We start from the raw sequence: 22,421 nt of genomic DNA, 5'->3' as shown, positions 1-22,421 counted from the left end.
TTTATTATCAAAGGCTTTATTTATCAAACAAAAAGAATGCACCATTCAAATAACATTTCTATATAAAAAGGAACATTGGACTGTTCTACAGTGCATTACAAAACCAGTAATTGTATACAACGTCATGGGTAGAAAGAGCCGGAGGGGTTCGACTCTGAAGGGTTCGGCAGCGGCTCCCGCCCTTCACACGGAAAACCAGATTCAATCTCAATCACTACTCTAATTTGGTTAACGACGCTAAAATTGGACAATTTAAAGATGAAGTAAAATACACAAGAATGATTCCTCCTCTCATTTTTTCACGGCTGCCGATGTTCCTCAACCTTTGCCTTCTGATTCTATAATTAACACGGCTAATGAAGGTGTTTCAATGAACCTTTCAGAGATCAAGTCATCATTAATCAATCCCATCAGCCCCGAATTACAGGAAGAGTTCACTGGAAAATAACTTTGTCATCTTGTTGCTCAAACCCAGATGTACAGTAGCATAACAGTAGATCATATGACTATATTTGGAGTCTTCCATATATAGATATATGGAAAATAATCTTCATTTGAAGGGAAACAATATTATTTTTCTGACCCCATTGGCAGGTATTTGTTCTTGTTTTAAGCACAAACTCCCTTAATTTTGAAGAACATCATTTTCTGCAGTGTGAAGCTGTAAAGCGCTATAGAAATAAAGGTGGCATGACTTCTGAAGTCTCATGAGGACTCAAAATTTAGGTAATTAAAATCATAAACTACCCAGAAGACATGAAATATAGTGCATGTGTCATATGAACTGCTGTTAGGAGACTTCAGAGGTGCTTTATGGTCATTTTTGGAGCTTAACAGTCGTGATCATTGTGAACAGATGCAGTTTGGAAAAGAGCTGCGAGAAGATTCTTTCATGGCTTGGAACGTCATATTTTCAGGTGAACTTGTCCATTAACGCAGGAATTGCAACTCTTCTCTGTGAGAAAGATGAACACTGTTCTTCCTCAGTGTTTCTGTCTTGTTTTACAGCACAAATATCTAAACATTCTTAAATCAAGATACATTTACTGGAGAAGAGAAATGAAAGATATTAAGACTCGATTCATGAAAAATGAGTAAAAATGAATACAGTTTATGCCTAAAACAAGAATACCTGCCAATGGGGTCAGAAAAATAAACTTGTTTTCCCTTTGAATTAAGATTATTTTTCTGTCTCCATTTGCAGATAACTGTTCTTGTCTCACTTCATTTTGATACTTTTTCAGTAATCACTTATTTCTTAATAATATGCTTCAACAGTAAATGTATCTTGATTTAAGGAAGTTTAGATATTTTTTTACTGGAAAACAAAACACAAATACTGAGAAAGAACATCAATTTTGTTTGCAGTGAACAGGCTATGAGGGAATGATAGAGTTTATGCTTCTGAATAAAAAATGTTGCTGGATTTCAGACGGAACATTATGGAAAAATCCAGGAATGTCATCGATCACATTTACCATGATGCACAAAAAAACGTTAGACAACCAAAGGTGTTTTATGATGCTGACGCAAAAATATCTTCCAATCTTCACGTTGAAAAACACAGTGAAAGTCCGTCCCAGAATTCCTCTATGAATTCTTTTATTCTCCCAATGGGTAAATAAAAGCTCTAGAATTAATCACATTGTGTTCATAAATCACCGTGAAAGGAACACTCTAAATCATATATTAAATATATCGGTAGAAACCCAACGCCCGCCCGTCCCGAGTCCAAGACGTCAGTCCATCAATGGCTCGGTGCAACTGTACAGTAAAAAACAGCGCTTGTCCTCGTCTTGCTACAGGGGTCTGTACGGTAACGTACACACGTACGAGAAAAATATCAAATATCGGGACGCGTTCCCTCTTCCTTTTGTCCTGCGACTGCATTCATCTTTCTTCTTTTGTCTCGCAGCTTCAGATTAGCGCAAATAAGCACATAGTAAATAAATAAAGTGACCAAAAAGGAACAAAAATATAGATATAGGCACATAAAAAAAGACTCTTTTGCGCTTCCACACATAAAAACATTTTAACGCAAATAAAAAAAGAGAGAAACGAAAAGCAGCCACCATCAAACCTCTCAAAGTCGTCACATTAGCATTATTTGACCAATTAATTCACTCGTCTGCGTTTCTGAAACACGGATTCATTTACCTGCGTTGGAACTGATGGAGACGAAACACAACGAGAAATGAAACACAGTTTACAGTCCTCAAGAGCAGCTGCACATTTGACATTAAAATAATAAACCGAAAGATTCACGAAGAGACGTGACTACAAACAAAACGAGTATCCGCAACAGAATCGGTTCCATTTTCTCATCCTTATAAACAAACTCATTTCAGTATGAATATATAATTCCTTAGGAAAGGATTTTGGCAGCAATAGATTGGCGAGATGTCGACGAAGGGTTCAGAAGTTCTGCGTTTTGGCAACTCCAAGACATTGTGACGGTTCGGAAAAGGTCCTCACTAATAATCCCATCAGAGAAGGGTTTCCATTAGCAGATTAAACTCATGAATCCTGGATGGATCCGGAGAGCAGCGTGAGCTGGAGACGGCCGTGAACAAGTATAAAATCTCAGACAATGTTAGAAAAGAGACGCTTTCCCAGTGAGGGTCCGTGAGAGGTTCGGTTTGAAGTCATTTTCCCTTTTTGAATCCCGTTTCAGGGGTTTCTGTGGATGAGCGGGTGACTGAGAGGATAAAAGCGGTCCGGAGCTTCCTCGCTCCAGGTGTCTGTTCCCCTGCGGATGCGTGAGCGTGTGTTAAAAGGCTGAACCCGTGATGGCGTTGAGCTGCTTCATCAGACCCTCCAGACTCGCCATCTGCTCGCTCAGATCGTCCTGCTCGTACACCTGCAACCAGAGCAGAAGATCATGTTCAGCTCTGACACCCGAGAACATGTTAAAAGTTCTCTCCTGTCTCTAGACCTTGTGCTTTTTTTGCTCTGCTGACCTGCGTCTTGCATTTTTAACAGCAAAAACCACCCTTAGGCTGTGTTTACACTGCAAGGCTTAAGGCAGATGAGAGTACGAAATCGGATTTTATGTGCCGGTGGTGTAAACGCATCCTTACTGTCTCCTGAGATTCACCCAAAACAAAGAAACTTTTAACATGGTTCAGAGCAAACAGGTTTGGAAAGGTCACTGTGATATATTGAAAACTTGAAGCGCTTTATGAGCACATGCATTAGCGCGTGACCTTCAGATCCATCGCAAACAATTAGCGTGGTTATTGCATCAATATCTGAGCGCCGTTATTGATGCCGTTTATTGGTTATCTATGAACGGACCGGAGTGCTTTGAGCTTCATCTCTAACCTCTGTCCACTCAAACGGCCCGTATAAAACCTCTATGAAAGCATCAATCACGCGGCTGTTAGTGGATCTGTTGCCCGTCGCACCAGCAGCGCGTTCAGAAATCCCATTGTGAGTGCGGAAAAGGTCACGACCTCAGAGATGGTTCGCATCAGGATGACGGCAGGAAAATATTGTTTGCTTTAAATGCACTGACAGCTCAAATCTGAATTGACACATGCAGCAAAAACAAAATGTAGTATGGATTGTGTTGTGTTGAAGTGAACAACACAATTCATGATTTACCTATTCAGAATATGAATATAAATATTCAGGGCCACATTAACACAATCTGAGGCCCTGGGGCATTAAGCATTGAATTTCAGGGGATAAAAATGCCCCTGAAATTCAAGATATAGGTGCCAAAAAATGCCTCTGAATGAGTTTTCCTATTTATTTTTATACTTATAGTTCAGCAATATCACACAAGCAAGAATGCGGTTTTCCCGAATATCAGCACAATTGCAAACGTGATACTGACTTTATACAACACTTCAATAAACAAGTAAATATTACTGGCGTTTTAGAAACAATATTGTCTGTTTTTGCTTTATCTTGCCAACAAAAATAGTTCCAAACAAAGAAAGCAGCAGAACACAGTGGCGTTTCTTTCCTGAATGAATACGCATTTTGAAAGAATTGGTTGAGCGAATGATTCAATGAACTATTCATAAAGTCAAGTCACTTGATTCGTTCCTGAATGAATAAGTCGTTTTGAATGAATTGGTTGAGCGAATGATTCAATGAAATATTCATAAAGTCAAGTCACTTGATTCGTTCCTGAATGAATAAGTCGTTTTGAATGTATTGGTTGAGCGAATGATTCAATGACCTATTCATAAAGCCAAGTCACTTGATTCGTTTCTGAATGAATAAGTCGTTTTGAAAGAATTGGTTGAGCGAATGATTCAATGAACTATTCATAAAGTCAAGTCACTTGATTCGTTCCTGAATGAATAAGTCGTTTTGAAAGTATTGGTTGAGCGAATGATTCAATGAACTATTCATAAAGTCAAGTCACTTGATTCGTTCCTGAATGAATAAGTCGTTTTGAATGAATCGGTTGAGCGAATGATTCAATGAACTATTCATAAAGTCAAGTCACTTGATTCGTTCCTGAATGAATAAGTCGTTTTGAATGAATCGGTTGAGCGAATGATTCAATGAACTATTCATAAAGTCAAGTCACTTGATTCGTTCCTGAATGAATAAGTCGTTTTGAATGAATTGGTTCTAGGAATGATTAGGAAAGTGACTCATCAAGACAGGGACTTGTCGCCACCTACTGCAGTTTTAGTTCCAAAGGACTATTTAAAAATATATAATTACATTTTTTCCCCATCATTTCATATTTCTATATTCAAATACACAGGATTTTTACTATTTTAGCTCACACTTTTTTCAAAGTTATATGAATTATTATCCTATAGCTAACAAAAAAAAAGCTTGGGAATCCCTGATTTAATAAAACCGGGAAACGCACTTGTCGCGTTCACGTGTAAATCCCGTCCAGCGGTCCTGATCACACAAATACGGTATTAACGGTCAAATCTCTGACTCAGCTCACACTATATCGCGTCCTGAAGTGTCCAGTCTGTGTGTCAGTTTGTTTATTTGCTTCATCTCTGATGGGAAAAGGCCATTCCAATTAAACAGATATGTGTCCGATGGATAAAGTCTCCTGACCTTTCCGTGTCCACGCTCGCCCGACTCTCACTCTCTCTCTCTCTGTCCTCATAAACGATAAAATCAGAGTCGTCTGAGGCCAAATTAACCCCAAACACAAACTTGTAGACTTTCTCTTGTTACTGTCACATCAATAGTCTGCAGTCTTATCTGCCTCTTCAATGATTCACAATGAAGACGCAACGTTTGCCACAAGCGCTCACGAAATATTAATGATTAGACGCGTTGAGGCAGAGGCAGGGATTCGTTTTTGAATCACAGATCCATCAATCATTCTTTCAGAGAAGGAAAGTGAGTCAAAGTTGTTGCTTGAGGTTTAAATGAAATGATTCTCGTTAGTGAGAAACAGTTATTAAAGCTTTCAGCTCACGGCTGTGTTTCAAAACGACTCCAAAATACTCTCAAGAGATTGAAAGCCTGTGGATTTGATTAGTAGGGCTTGGATGAAGATTTCAGTTTCTCGATTTTAATCAATTTTATTTTGATTAACTGATTCTTAAATCCCAAGAATCAATCTTTTAGTCTGGCTGTTTTCATTTGATTTAAATTCACTATACATTATTTGTAGCTCCTGCCATCCAATATCACAATAATGAAACAAAGTCTCAGCTTTCAAATTCTGTCACTAAATTCAGTCAATAAATGTGTTTTTGTGGCTCTTTAATGTCGCTGTAGTGCCTCAGTTGAACCGATCATCTCTTCCTCTTTACTACCAGTTACAGCACCAAATAAACATGAATGAACATCAGAGATACAGAACAACTTACTGAAATGAATCATGTCTCATGTAATCGCTCAATCAATGTTTTAACTGCGGAAAGACGTCAGCTTGTAAACCGTAACGTCACATTTACCTCAGAAAAGCCATTCATTGACCATAAACTCCATAGTTAAACTAAAATGAATCAATATTGAATCAAATTGAAACTGAATCGAATCGCAAGCTTGTGAATCAGAATCAAATTGTGAAATGTGTGTCAGTGCCTAATGGTCAGGATATCAGACATGATTGATATGATCAGTGTTGTCTGTGCGGGTAACTCACGCTCGCCGGGTCGTCGGCTGGTTTCTGTCCATCTTCAGCGGTTTCGGGAGCGGTCGGCACGGAAACGGGAAGTAACGGCGATCTGGCCTTTCCAGCCTGACCTAGTGATGCCGTCTTCACCTGCGGTTTGGGTAAACTTCCACCTGTGAGCAGAGAAAACATTATGATAACTCATGCATCTGTCCATTACTGGTGAAAATGCTCTTTATATAAAGCTGCATATATTATATGTCTTATTAACTAAAAATAAAACTAATAAAAACAGTTAAAGCTGAAATAACATAAAATATAATTACACAGATGCTACTTATGAGCAATAATGCAATGTAATTTTGACCCGGAGCAACTTATTTTCCAGAAAATACTGTAGCTATAACTTATTATTTTCAGCACCAGTAACAGCATGATGCTGCTGAATCTGAATGCAACAAAATCATGTGGAAAAATGAATGTAGCTGAAGGCGCCAAATCCAGAGCTGCATTGGCAGACCTCCAGACGAGAGAGACACCGAGACAGAGAGAGAGAGAGAGAGAGAGAGAGAGACGGGCTGGTCTGGCAGGAGGTGAGACGGGACAGAAGGATGGGCTGATAGCATCCGTGCTCATCCGTGAGGTTTCTCTCTGAAGACGTGGGAACCGCCAGAATGCGATGATGGATGCCGACAACAAGCTTCCAGAATCCATCACATTCCTCCATCTTAATGAGATTCCTGCGCTGAACATTAGCGGCGCAATTTAACGGCAGAAATTGGCGGCACCTGCTCCAGGAACGCAAGTGGAGTGATCCGATGAGTTTTGTGTCAGTCCTCCTTCATAAACCCTCATGCAAAAGTGCCAAAAACCCCCAAAATGCTTCATGCTTTATCAATGCCAGTGATTAGAGAACAGAATTATAGTTGAATGTTAAAGCAGAATTCTGGCTTGTTTAGTTGGAGTTTAAAGTAATATATGAGCAATTACATATGTAATATTGCGTTTATACAACAGTTCGACGGAACGAGTGTGTAAATAAATAAGAACATTTATTACCTGCATCTGATATAGCATTCATTCATCAGGTCCATAATATTATATCCATTATAAAAAATAAGTTTGAATGCTCACTGAGGAAAGCGATATCTTTGTCCATTTAAAAGTTAAGGGGATTTCCCACAGCGCTAAAACAGCTTCCTTGTTCTTATTCACTCATAAAGTCTTTGCTGCCATCTAATAGCGTAATAATGCAAGTTTCACTGATGCTATTGACGGACCATTACTCAATGCCAAATATACGGCATTTTCTTTGTATAAAATAATATTTATTGAACAATAATATTTAAATGAACAACAATAGCCATTATAAAAGACAGTGGGAAATAAACACAAGCAAACAATTCAGTCAAACGTACAAAAGCAGCGCTCTGGTACAGGATTTAAGTTAAACATAGCCTAAATATAAAGTTATGAAACTTCATTTTTCCCCTAACTCATAACCCTGATGAAGTTTTGCTCTGGAACACGAAATAGATTATTAAGACCAAAGATTGCAGTTGATATACCCCAAAAGATTACATATACATACATTCTCATATTTGACCACTATCTACATAAGAGCCAGCGGCAAATACCCGAAGCACTGGCCGAGATGAAGCTGTTCTCGGCGGGTACACGAGCACTGAACGGCCGCTGACGGCCTGGAGCTCACATCAACGAAAGTGTCTAAACAAATTGTAAAATAGGCACTGTTTATATATGAGTCACATATTTGAGGTCTAAATAACTACATTCTTGCCTAAAAAAGCTCTTAAAACTATTTTTCGTGACAAAACGATAGTTGTATTTTTAAAAAATATAGTTGTATAGTATAGTATATATATATATATACACACACTTATTAGTTGATGCATTCCCTGTATGGGAATCGAACACATGCTCTACTGTTTGAGCTACAGGAATACCTGTATAAAATATTATGATAACAAATGAACAGCATATTGAACTGTTTCTGCACAGCTATAATAACTGGAAGCAAATGACACTGGAAACCTTGCACATTCACGTTACAAATGACCGCACTGCAAAACTGAGCATCTAAATATCACAAACCCCCCTAAAGACATTCATGTGCAAAACACGCTCTGAGAAATGCAGACAGCCGGAGGGGCTTGTTAGCATTCTCACAATACTAACTGCTCAATGTTTTTCTGATATGGATTTTCAGTCGACTGTAAAGCAATTTATGGCTCATGTACGTGCTGCTGCCGGCCCTCGCCGACTTGCGAAAGCTTGTTTTAATCACTTTTCAATTTGAGAGTGATACAAATATCCATGTTGATCAACATTTTGCAATACTAGTGGCACAATAGTGAAGTGAAGGTCTGGTCTAGTGCCCGACGGCCCTCTAAAGCTGGCCTGTACCAGGCTGAGACTGTTTAACCGCTTTAGGCTGGTTTTGTCCAGCAGGATCTGGATGTGACGTGGCTATTAGAGTGGTAAGTGACATTATGGCTGTCATTTGGCCTCTCCACACTTCACTGTTCTTGTCCGTCAGCCAGAGACGTTTAGCGCTCATTAACTTTGGCCACAGATCCACCAGCCGTCAGATCAGACGACTGAGAGCCGAAGCACGTTCCTCCCAATACCATTCAAACTCTCATAGAGACACGAAAAATGAGCCCTCAAAAGATGCTTTAGAGAACACATCTTCAATAGCAATTCATAACCTATTTCTATTCCAAACAAAAGCCGGCACAAACGCTCTCGTTCAGCAGGAATGAGGTCAGGATGAGTGTTGAGTGTTAGATTGAAAAACAGATCGGAGAATTCACAGAGGAATCTCATAAAAACACGCCTGGGTCACATTGTCACATTTCAACCCCAAAACCAAAAGAAACATAGATAAGATATTTTATTTTGCATGAAGAAAACACAGAGAGCCATGCATTGATATATTCTTCTTTGCATCACGGTAATGCAAATTTGAGTGTTAAATATGCTTAATTGTCATGTATTATTCAAACTGTAAAAGTATTTATACATACTGGTAGCATTTGTGGATTTGCCCTTAATTTATGCTGATTTAACTTAACAAAACATTGTACTATAACAATGAGAAATATAATTGAGAATGAAAATTTAAGCATCTTAAACATTCAGATGCATACAGCAGCAAGAATGATTTTAATTGTCATGAAAATAATGATGTATTTTTCAAATAGTACAGTATTTATACATCATGCACGGTTGCTGTTCTGCCCTTACATTATGCTGATTTAAATAAACAAAAACAATGAGAATCTAATGAGAATTTAAGCTCCTTAAACATGCATACGCATACAGGGAATTACTTGTCAGTAAATGTGTTTAATTGTCATGAAAATCATACTGGCCCTAAAAAAACTTCATTTTCTTCATGCAAAATATAATAATTTCTTTTGTTTTGGGGTGAAATGTGACCTGGCCGTGTTTTCAGGAGATTCGTCCTCTGTCGTTCCCATAAGTCAACACTCCTCCCTCTCTCTCTGCTCTTCTTTGTCTTAATATCTGGACAAATAGTGGCTCTTTCAGTCGAGGACGGTGTGTGTTATGGTGTGTGAAATGGCTGGATGGTTTAATGCGCTTCAGGTCTGATTCCTCACATCATCGGCACCACTTTAAAAACTCCATCTACCCGGAGCGCCGTTTAACTCGCTGTGAAGTGGCCATCGTAACGACATCAGGTCTGAGCGAACGGCCTGTATCTCTTCCTGCTCTCCATGTGTTTATTCCACAATCTTTCCTTCACTGCTGCATAGAGAGGCTTGATCAACATCCTGGGGAAAAACATGCACACTGCAAAACATGATGTTCTTCCTCAAAATTAAGAACATTTTAAAATCAAGATACATTTACTGGAGTAAAGTAAATTCTCTACATAAAAAGTAACTGATCAAGAAGGATTTCCAGTGTCAGAGCTTCATTCTCTGGACTCTCTGACGCCTTTATGTTGAAAGAGACTCTGGTTCTGTGGACAACGCAGGACTGACATACAGTCTGATCGATTGATGTGTCTCTCTCGGGTAGGATGGAGATGGCTTTAAATTTTTCTTTAAAAGACTGATGGACTCTTCTGAAACAAGAGGAACAAAGCCCAGCGTCTGTGAAGCTTGTGGGCAGTAAATATAAACCCGACAGCATCTCAAACGCTCGGCCGTCTCCTGAGACCCTACAGCTTTATTTCATGTGTTTCCATCGTAAGAGTCGATGCACGTCTGCAGCGTTTCACCCCGGAGCTGATTTACACTCGTGGCTCCTTGTCAACAATTAATTAACATGAGTAAATCAAAGCATTAGTAATACAACACAAACCGTGATAACAAACTAACTGGGAGCATTTTACTTGATCAGTCATAATTCACAACGTGGGGGGAAAAGATATGTTTGAAGGTTCAAACAAATGATTAATTTACCAAAGAAATCTTATTAAAATGTGTTTCAGGCCAGAGCAGCACAGTGAAGGAGGAGAGACAGAACAACACCGTCACTGATCTGAAAGATTCGTCAAGAACAAAAATGCAAGTAGAACAGCATGACAGACAGACAGACAGACAGACAGACAGATAGATAGATAGATAGATAGATAGATAGATAGATATTCAGCTGGGAGAACATCTAGCAACTAATTAAGTTAATTGATATCAGGTCTGTAACATGATTAGCTTTGAAAGGGATGTCTTAGAGAGGCAGAGTCTCTCAGAAGCAAAGATGGGCAGAGCTGTGAAAGAGTGCATAAAAAGATTGTGGAAAACAATGTTCCTCAATGTCAAATTGCAAAGGCTTTGCAAATCTCATCATCTACAGTGCATAACATCATCAAAAGATTCAGAGAAACTGGAGAAATCTCTGTGCATAAGGAACAAGGCTAAAGACCTTTATTGGATGCGCGTGGTCTTCGGGCCCTCAGACGACACTGCATCACTCATCGTTATGATTGTGTCAATGACTTTACTAAATGGGCCCAGGAATACTTCAAGAAACCACTGTCGGTAAACACAATCCACCGTGCCATCTGCAGATGCCAACTAAACCACTGTCGGTAAACACAATCCCCCGTGCCATCTGCAGATGCCAACTAAACCACTGTCGGTAAACACAATCCACCGTGCCATCTGCAGATGCCAACTAAACCACTGTCGGTAAACACAATCCGCCGTGCCATCTGCAGATGCCAACTAAACCACTGACGGTAAACACAATCCGCCGCGCCATCTGCAGATGCCAACTAAACCACTGTCGGTAAACACAATCCGCCGCGCCATCTGTAGATGCCAACTAAACCACTGTCGGTAAACACAATCCGCCGCGCCATCTGTAGATGCCAACTAAACCACTGTCGGTAAACACAATCCCCCGTGCCATCTGCAGATGCCAACTAAACCACTGTCGGTAAACACAATCTGCCGCGCCATCTGCAGATGCCAACTAAACCACTGTCGGTAAACACAATCCGCCGCGCCATCTGCAGATGCCAACTAAACCACTGTCGGTAAACACAATCCCCCGTGCCATCTGCAGATGCCAACTAAACCACTGTCGGTAAACACAATCCGCCGTGCCATCTGCAGATGCCAACTAAACCACTGTCATGCAAAAAGGAAGCTATGTGTGAACATGGTCCAGAAGCGCTGTCGTGTCCTGTGTGCCAAGCCTCATTTAAAATGGAAAGTGGAAAAGTGTTTTATGGTCAGACAAGTCCAAATTTGACATTCTTGTTGGAAATCATGGACACCGTGTCCTCCGGGCTAAAGAGGAGGGAGACCTTCCAGCGTGTTATCAGCGTTCAGTTCAAAAGCCAGCATCTCTGATGGTATGGGGGTGCATAAGTGCATACGGTACGGGCAGCTTGCATGTTTTGGAAGGCACTATGAATGCTGAAAGGTATATAAAGGTTTTAGAGCAACATATGCTCCCCTCCAGATGATGTCTATTTCAGGGAAGGCCTTGTGTATTTCAGCAGGACAATGCAAATCCACATACTGCAGCTATTACAACTACATGGAAGAAGATTCCGGGTGCTGAATTGACCTGCCTGCAATCCAGATCTTTCACCTATAGAGAAAAATATGTCAAAGACGACCACAAACTCTTCAGCAGCTGGAAACCTATATCAGGCAAGAATTGGACCACATTCCAACACCAAAACTCCAGAAACTCATAACTTTGATGCCCAGACGTCTTCACACAGTTTTGAAAAGAAGAGGAGATGCTACACCATGGTAAACATGCCCCTGTCCCAACTATTTTGAGACCTGTAGCAGGCATCAAATTTGAAATGCATAAAATTGTAAAATTACCCTGTTTAACACTCTGAGGTCTGAGGTATCGCCGGCGATACCACCGCGTTTTTTTCTTACCAGTGTGAAAGAGACTCATAATACTCCGTCAATGTTGCACATACAATTAAGAGTTATACACCATTTTAATCTGCTGATTATCTTCTTTTAATTGTGTACACTCAGAGTAAAAACAAAATGTTGTGCTTTTTGTAAAATAAAGAAAACTAACCTGAAGCGTGATCTGTCATCTCCCTCTGAACGAAGTCCAATCTGATAGTTCTCAGAAAATGAACTGTAACTTAGTGAATACTAATGACACAAAAATGAGACTTATGTCTAAAAAAACATTGAAATGTCAGGTTTTAAATCATGTAAGTCAAATCGAAAACAAATATTCTCTGTTTATATAATCTGTATGAAAAAAGAGCCAAGTCAGAAGTCCGTGATTCAGCTCATTATCTGCTAATGTGGCCACGCCCACGGAGCCAGCTCTATTCAGAGGCAAATTCAGTCAATACATGACCTGTTCTTCTTTAGATAAATTTGTGGACTAAAGGTGCACAGAGCGCCCTCCGGCTGCAAGTATGAATTGAAAACACAGTATCCAGCGTTCATAGGGATGACAATAAATATTGAATAAATATTACTCCTCTGTATAGAAAATTGACAAACATATGAGAATCCATCAATATTTCTCCAAATGTGCATGCTTTTATGCTAAAAGCCTATATGAAATGCCACAGAGGTAACATAATTGTTCAGACACTTTGCATCACAGAAATACATTATATTTTAAAGAATATAATAGAATACCATTATTCTAAATTGTAATAATATTTCACAGTATTGCTGTTTTTTCTGTATGTTTGATATACACCATGATGAGCTTGAGACATGATCACAGAGGGTTTTTTCACAGCCTACCTGTCTGAAAGAGCTCATTATTATGCAAGTCATTTCAGGTCATTATTATGTGATTCTTTTGTCTTCTCAGGTGCAAATGACTCATTATTCATGATGATTCACGCCTCCATGCATACTGAGTTTCTTGACAAAAAGTGTCTTACAAAAACTAAATCAATATATTGTTATAAATGAAGGAGTAGGCAGCATCATTTTTACATCATTCTGAAGCAAAAACTCTAGTCTACAACCTCCAATACCCAGATGTCTTGTGAACACATATATTATTTTTTTGTGCTTATTTCAGTGATTAGAATACTAACACTTATGTAAGTTTTTTGTTTTTTCAATAACCACGCATAAACGTTATTCCTTCAAAAACACAAACATGTGCATACATGTTCCTCACATATTATTGTAGCCTAGTTTGTGCTGAATACAGTGTAATGACACTTTTTCCCTTAATATGTTCATGAACAACTGAAAAAAGCACAAATGTCAGGGCATGTCAAAACTCTAGGGCCCCGAAAATCCTCAGACCCCTGAGGGTTAAACATTTATGATATCTCTGTTCTATTGTGAATAAAATATTGGCACATGTGATTTGAAAGTCTTTTAGTTTTCATTTTATTCAAATTTAAAAAGCGTCCCAACATTTCCGGAATTCGGGTTGTAGATAGATAGATAGATAGATAGATAGATAGAGATGTTTAGGGACTGATCTACTGTCTCTCCAATCTACTGATCAGATCAGACTCAGATTGAGTTTTTCTGCTCCTTGATGGATTTCAGAGAGAAATCTTTTAATCAGATCCCTGGAATGTTTCATTTGCTCTCACTGCAGGATCCTATAAACGGATCCTTGTAGAGTATGTGAGCGGAAAGAGTGTCCATTCAGACTCTATTCTCATGCTTAATGGAAAAGCGTCTGGAGCGAAGGGTGGTCGGAGCCCCACATCCACAAAACGGTTTGAGCAAAACCAATTAAATCCTAACTCCGGGGGAAACATGCGCTGATGCGTCTGTCTCAGACTATCTGCTGCAGCCCAGACCGAACATCCAGAAGAGCCTGAGATCTCCTCTGAGGAACGAGAAGCCCTGGAGCAACTGCGTTTCAGAGTGTTTCCACATCGTTATGAAGTCTGCAATCGATGAACATTACAACCACCAATGGGAACACACACAAACACTCAAACCAAGCACTTATTCACTGTCTGATTTCCCACCGAGAGACTCGCACCAGCTACAACGTCACGTCTCCACCGGCTCACCCTCTGGCTACAGACACAACTACCCATGAGATTCTCCAAACACTCCTAAGAATAAACTGCTATTTTCTTAAGAAAAAGTTTTAATTCATGTTCCTGGTAATCTTGAATCAGAATATCTTCCTCTTGCAGCATCTCTTCTCTTCTCTGATGACGAGGGCGGGGCAACCTGTCACTCACATGAGATCCACCAACAGCAAACCACGACCATCCAATCAATTCCCCACAGACAAAATCATGCCCCGCCCTACATTTGTTCTTGTTTGTGAAGCGTTTCACTCTGATATACGACACAATAGAAAGGAAAAAACTTCCATTTCATAGCACAACCTGCTATTTATGGATGTACTGAACAGCAGCAGACACTGATATGAATACTAACACTAATATTTACCTGTCATGGGATTGTAGACCTTGGGTTCGATGGTTCCCATGGGTGGAGGCAGGAGCGGGTTGGTGAAGCTGCGCAGCGGGTGTGTGGGTCGCACGCAGGCGGTCGGGATGGTGCGACTGGGAATCTCTTCCGGCCCCGGCGGCTCCGACTGCGCTGTGGGAATCAGAGGCTGCTGTTGCTGAGGAGCCATTGGAGCGGCGCCCTCTGCTGCCATCGCTGAGAAACACACACAACAGCTGAACGTTATGGAAATGGGAGGCAAAAACAGCAGCCAATCACAGCTGAAGACAAGCTAATGATATGATGCATTTGATTGAGTTCTACCTCAAAGAAACTTATATTTTGGGGTTTAAAAGACAATTAATATTAAGCATTTGGCTGCACGGACACCATCAGATGAGAACGAAATTGACACAGTTATTGAACTGTACTGAATTGATCTGATCAGTTACTAATTAATTCAGACGCAGTTTGCATGCTCATGAAAGTTTGTTAAAATTATGTGTATTTTGGAAACAAATGTGTATTTTTCCAGCTGTAATCATGCAAATACATGTTGATGGTGTATTAACTGAAGTCGCTGTGACCCAGACCTCCGGCGCTCGGATTTCATCCGCGTCAGTGCACATTTACGCTCAAAGTCTCTGTGAACTTTTCTCCCTCAGAGATGTTTGTGCATCTGCTGCTCACTAAGAGCTTCTTAGAAAACATCATTTATTTCAATGAAGCAAACAGACTCACAGCTGCTGCCAAAGAACCACATCAAATCAGTTTCTTCTGCTGCTAACAAACTCATTTAAAGCTCAGACCAAAACAGAGCGCGACAGCGCGAGGAGGAACCTGGTTTATTCAGGGACGCCTCCATCAATAAACCACACAGCTGTTTGTGTTGCTGCGTTGTGATTGGACAATCATTGCTCTTAAATACTTCTACACTGTATGAAATGATTTTCTGAAGTTGTACAGTAAATAAAAGATTCTTCAAATGCCCTAAAAACACATTTTGCTAATTTTAACTTTCCCTCTAGAACAGGCAGAGAAACTCAGAAGCCTTACCGGCAGCGTAACCGCGGTCCACGGTGAGTGTGGAGAACGGCATCGGCCGCAGGGTGAATTTTGGGTGAGCGCTGAAGCCGCAGGTGGGCGACGGCAGGATTCCCGGATACTGGCTGCTCTCCAGTGTGGGAACCGGAATGGCACTGACCACCGCTGGAACACAAAAAAATAAGACACAAGAATTGAATGGCATTCTGAACTCCCTGAAACGCCTCCATCTTGAGTTTCATTTAAATAATTCATACGCAGAATAAAGGGGCGGGTTAAAACTGGCGGTTATGGTAAGGGGCGGGACATTTCCCAAACACCAATCACAACACGCTGCTCCAGTCGACCAATCAGAGCACATTCTGCTTTTCAGAAGGAGGGGCTTCATAGAGACAGGAACTAAACACTAAACCCTTTAAGGTTCCGTATGGAAACTGTTCGTCTAAGAGTGTGGAGTTTATTTTGGAAGCCTGGTTTATTCAGGCGACCGGCTGTTCTAATCATTAATCATGATTAAATATTTAAACACCTACAAGAGGAAAAGTGTTTAGAATTCAGACCCTTGCCAGGGAAATGTGGACCCCCATTAGTCTGCTTTAAACTTCTCAATAATGCCGATCTGTGGACTGGGAAACAGCAGAATCCCTACAGGAGCAGAATCTCGTTTAACAAACCCTGAACAAAACAACATGAGGATACGTGAAGGATGATGATGATGATGATGATGCAGGAGCCACAGAAACCGACTGCAGCTTCACCGGAGCACAGGAGAGCTGACCTTGACAATGAAAACCTCACAGAGAGAGAGAGAGAGAGAGAGACGGGACTGACAAATTGCCTGAAGTGTTGAGATTTCTATCTACTAAACTGCCCCAGACGAGTAACTGCTGATTGACTGCAAACTGTGTGTGTGTGTGTGTGTGTGTGTGAGGTTTTGCCTACTTTGTGTGCATCCAAATGTTCCAGGATAGAAAAATGCAAAATCACCTGCATTGTGGTGAGCAGATAACAGCTACAATAACATCAAAATATCTTCATGAAAACCTACAAATACCTACAAAATAATGACATCTTTCAGATCTTTTATAAACACCCAATTTATACACTGGGAAAAAAATTGTATATATTTCAAATCATATATTTCAAATAATATATTAATCATTTAGTTGCTTATTTAATTTTAATCTAATTTATCTGCCTAATTTTTTATTAATTTATTTCAATCTAAGTAATTTACTCCTTCATTTTAATATTATTTATAATTCATTTATTTTTTAATTTTTTTTTTACAGTTTTTCTCAAGACTTTTCAACTTCTTTATTGACTGTCTGCTAAAATCAACTCGATTATTATCGTTAAATAAAAAACAATGTTGTTACTTGAAATAAAAATGACCTTAAAATAAGATATTAAATTATATACTTATTTCATTTCAGCTATAGTTACCAAGAATAAATAAAAAAAATAATAAATAAATATATAGATGAATTTAAAAAAGACAAAAACACACAACAAAATTACTAAAATGAAAATATAAAAATAAAAAATAATTTAAAATAACAGTACATGAATGGTACTAAAACAACACTGCAAAATCACATCTCGTATTTACTCCAAAATATTCATCTGTAAATCTGATTAAATCACTCTCTGGTGTAATTTAAAGAAAATCAAAGATTTATTTACAGACCTCATTTAGTCTGTCATGTGCAATTATTAAATTCCTAAATCATCTAGTCAAGTGTGGTCTGATCATGGTTTGGGTTCACAGGCCAGCATGAAATTCAACCGGACAACACGACGGGTCAACAACATCTGGATGACAAAAGAACGAGGTCAGGAGGAACGTCCAGGAGCGCGAGGGAATCAAGGAGGACGGCGGGAGGGAAAAATCATATCCGCAGCGTGAGATTATATCTGAGGAGTCACATGATAAACAGCAGCAGCTCTGATGAGAAAACGACCATATAAGGAATATTTAAGAAACATCAGCTATTGGGTGGAGCAGGGATGATGTCATATTCGCCGCTGAGGTTTTCCTATAGGGTTTTATAATGGGGATTTTCAATTCATGAGATTCATAAAATAAAGCCTGTGGAAACTTGTTCTATATAAATGCTGTAATATTGTATGCTGTACTGTAATGTTAAATATATATATATATAAAATGATATCAATATCAGAAAGTGTCTATATTCTGTTTCTCTTCATCAGAAAACCTCGTTAGAGGAATTTAAAGTTCTCTCACTCTGTTACTTCTATCTGAACTCTCTCATTTCCTGTCAAAACTCCACTTCCTCCCAGCGATAGCCATTTTTCCCAATCATCAATCGAAAAGCTCCTCCTCTTTTCTGGTTTTCCCAGAGGACAGAGATGAAGCTTCTTTCATGTGTTTCGAGGAGCAGGAAGGAGGTGCATAATAACCGCGCAGGGTGAAGAATCACGGCAGGAGGTCAAAGACGAGACGCTCACGGGACGGAATCAATCACGTCTCCCAGGAGGAGGAAGGAAGCGGAGCGTGACGTCTGTGAGGGTTCACATCATGTCATATGAAGAATCAAAGCCCATGACGCCCAAACCGCACAAAACAAGCTCTTCCCACAAAACATCCTGCATTATGAAAGGAATGAAAGTGACACGCTCATATTCACATTCACTCGCTCTCCTCCTAAACCGCCCATGAGTCCGGGTTCTCTTCTCCATTAAAAGTATCTCGATTTAAGAATGTTTAGATATTTGTGCTGGAAAACCAGACAGAAACACTGAGGAAGATTTTCTGCAGTGTGAGGATCTGACAGGATCTGACAGCCTTCGGGGAGACGCTGGTCTGTCTGCTGGTTTGGGCTGAAACGGGTAAATTGGATTAGTAACGCAGGGTCAGACACACACAACTGACTGCTGGAAATCCCATTTCTGCCTGATTTCCCTCCGTATGTGAATCACACAATGACTTTCTGCAAAGTCAGCTTCAGAAAAGCAACTTCGGCCTGTAATTTCAGGGGTTATTGTTGAGATCCGTCTCGTCTTCTCACAGTTTCTCTTTCCGATATATAAATCGGTGATATAGTTATGAACAAGGTGCTTGTGTTGTTTCTGATCATAATGGAAGAGCTCAGTATCCAGAACACAAACACACACTAAACACCCGTATCTTTAGTTATTGTTATCTTATCATTACAGATATTGGAATAGTTATTGTTATATTGATTGTTATAGTTATCGTAGTTAGAGCTGTCTTTACAGTTACCATTATATTTTTGTTATTGTTATTGTTATCATTATTGCGATTGTTATAGTTATTGTGATTGTTATAGTTATCATTAAAATTATTGATTGTTATTATGTTATCATTATAGTTATAGTGAATGTTAGTTATACTTATTGTGATTGTTAGTTATTGTTATAGTTATTGCAATTGTTATAGTTAAAATTATTGATTGTTGTTGTTATAGTTATTGTGATTGTTATAGTTATCGTTATTGTGATTGTGATTGTTATAGTTATATAGTTATCGTTATAGTTATCGTTATAGTTATTGTGATTGTTATTGTTATCATTATAGTTTTTGTAATTGTTATAGATATCATTTTAGTTATTGTGATAGTTATGGTGATCGTTATAGTTATTGAGATTGTTATAGTTATTGTTATAGTTATAGTTATCGTTAAAATTATTGATCATTATTGTTATAGTTATATAGTTATCGTTATAGTTATCGTTATAGTTATCGTTATAGTTATAGTTATTGTGATTGTTATTGTTATCATTATAGTTTTTGTAATTGTTATAGATATCATTTTAGTTATTGTGATAGTTATGGTGATCGTTATAGTTATTGAGATTGTTATAGTTATTGTTATAGTTATAGTTATCGTTAAAACTATTGATTGTTATTGTTATCATTATAGTGATTGTTAGTTATTGTTATAGTTATTGTAACTGTTATAGTTATCGTTAGTGTGATTGTGATTGTTATAGTTATATAGTTATCGTTATAGTTATCGTTATAGTTATTGTTATCGTTATCGTTATCGTTATAGTTATTGTTATAGTTATCATTATAGTTATTGTGATTGTTATTGTTATGATTATAGTTTTTGTAATTGTTATAGATATCATTTTAGTTATTGTGATAGTTATGGTGATCGTTATAGTTATTGAGATTGTTATAGTTATTGTTATAGTTATAGTTATCGTTAAAATTATTGATCGTTATTGTTATGTTATCGTTATAGTTATTGTGATTGTTATAGTTATCGTTAAAATTATTGATTGTTATGTTATCGTTATAGTGATTGTTAGTTATTGTTATAGTTATTGTGATTGTTCTAGCTATATTTATAGTTATCGTTTGTTATTGTGATTGTTATAGTTATTATTAAAATTATTGATTGTTATTGTTATGTTATCGTTATAGTTATAGTGATAGTTAGTGTTATAGTTATTGTGTTTGTTCTAGCTATATTTATAGTTATCGTTATAGTGATTGTTATTGTTATAGTTATTGTAACTGTTATAGTTATCATTAGTGTGATTGTGATTGTTATAGTTATATAGTTATCGTTGTAGTTATCGTTGTAGTTATCATTATAGTTATTATTATCTTTATCGTTATAGTTATTGTGATAGTTATAGTTATCATTATAGTTTTTGTAATTGTTATAGTTATCATTTTAGTTATTGTGATAGTTTTGGTGATCGTTATAGTTATTGAGATTGTTATTGTCATAGTTATAGTTATAGTTATAGTTATTGTTATCGTTATAGTTATAGTTATAGTTTTAGTTATAGTTATAGTTATCATAAAAATTATTGATCGTTATTGTTATGTTATCGTTATAGTTATTGTGATTGTTATAGTTATCGTTAAAATTATTGATTGTTATTGTTATCGTTATAGTGATATAGTTATTGTTATATTTATTGTAACTGTTATAGTTCTCTTTAGTGTGATTGTGACTGTTATAGTTATACAGTTATCGTTATAGTTATAGTTATAGTTATAGTTATTGTTATAGTTATAGTTATAGTTATTGTTATAGTTATAGTTATCGTTATCGTTATCGTGATTGTTATAGTTATAGTTATTGTTATAGTTATTGTGATTGTTATAGTTATTGTGATTGTTATAGTTATTGTGATTGTTATAGTTATAGTTATTGTTATAGTTATAGTTATCGTTATAGTTATAGTTATAGTTATTGTGATTGTTATAGTTATAGTTATAGTTATTGTTATAGTTATCGTTATCGTTATCGTTATAGTTATTGTGATTGTTATAGTTATAGTTATTGTTATAGTTATTGTGATTGTTATAGTTATTGTGATTGTTATAGTTATAGTTATCGTTACAGTTATTGTGATTGTTATAGTTATCGTTATAGTTATCATTTTAGTTATTGTGATAGTTATAGTCATTGTTATAGTTATTGTGATTGTTATAGTTATTGTTATAGTTATTGTTATAGTTATCATTTTAGTTATTGTGATAGTTATAGTCATTGTTATAGTTATTGTGATTGTTATAGTTATTATAGGTATGATCAGGCGTGTTTGTGTCACTCACGTGTGTTGCTGGGCTGAGAGTCCATGGGAATCATCATCTTGGTGCGCGTCGGCCTGCGGGCGGCTAACGATCGCTCTAACGTGGAAATGCTGCTGGAAGCCTCATCCCCATCTGCACCTAAAGATGAGAACGACATGACCTTCAGCGGCTGACACACACACACACACACACACACACACACACACACACACACACACACACACACACACACACACACACACAGAGACTGCAAAATCGATCAGGGCCTCTGGAGATCATGTGGTCTCACCTGAGTGGCTGCTCTTGCTGCCCATCTGGCTCTCTGATTGGCTGTGGCTGACAGGTGGCATCTCCTGACAGCTCTGGATGGGCGACTCGCGGCCGGAGGGGGCGGAGCTCGAGGGCTTCTCCATGTTCTTCAGCTCCATCTCCTCATGGTGGATCCAGAGGTCAGGAGGTCGCAGGTCTTTCTGGCTGCCCTTTCGCTTCCCTGCGCTGTGTGTCGCACGTTTCCTGCAGGGACAGACAAACAGACACGATACAGAGGAATGAAGAATCTTCTGTGGTTCTGCAGATGGAACTGTTTGAGGTGTTCATGTTGCACTAGATATTAATATATCCATTCATATTAATTGATTTGACTGCACTGAAATGATCACATTTGAACTGAATTGAGCTAATGACACTATTGTCTTTTGCATTATAACTTACATTAAAGACGTTTTACAACATTAACACTGTTATTTTCCCATTTATAACAGTGAACTTGCTTTGAAAATCTGCATTGTATAAAGCGCTATAGAAATAAAGCTGAAAGAATGTGAATGCAATGTTTTGTCAATATAAACTCTGTAATATAAACACACACACACACACCCACACC

General features: G+C 38.2%; 1 protein-coding gene across 1 annotated transcript in view; it reads right to left on the bottom strand.

Moving 5' to 3' along the window:
- Nucleotides 1–22,421, bottom strand: part of dcc (DCC netrin 1 receptor) — a 155,211-nt gene continuing 132,790 nt past the window's right edge. The window contains exons 27-32 of the mRNA XM_048186510.1: nucleotides 21,828–22,051; nucleotides 21,560–21,676; nucleotides 16,006–16,158; nucleotides 14,950–15,165; nucleotides 6,092–6,234; nucleotides 1–2,860 (exon numbers count right to left, since the gene is read on the bottom strand). Of these exons, the coding sequence (XP_048042467.1) occupies nucleotides 2,771–2,860; nucleotides 6,092–6,234; nucleotides 14,950–15,165; nucleotides 16,006–16,158; nucleotides 21,560–21,676; nucleotides 21,828–22,051 (943 nt within the window). The 3' untranslated portion in view covers nucleotides 1–2,770. The remainder of the gene's footprint in view (nucleotides 2,861–6,091; nucleotides 6,235–14,949; nucleotides 15,166–16,005; nucleotides 16,159–21,559; nucleotides 21,677–21,827; nucleotides 22,052–22,421) is intronic.

Source organism: Megalobrama amblycephala, linkage group LG4, assembly GCF_018812025.1.
Source record: "Megalobrama amblycephala isolate DHTTF-2021 linkage group LG4, ASM1881202v1, whole genome shotgun sequence".
Classification (NCBI taxonomy): Eukaryota; Metazoa; Chordata; class Actinopteri; order Cypriniformes; family Xenocyprididae; genus Megalobrama; species Megalobrama amblycephala.
The sequence above is the reverse complement of the archived record's forward strand: the minus strand, read 5'-3'. Positions and strand labels throughout refer to the sequence as shown.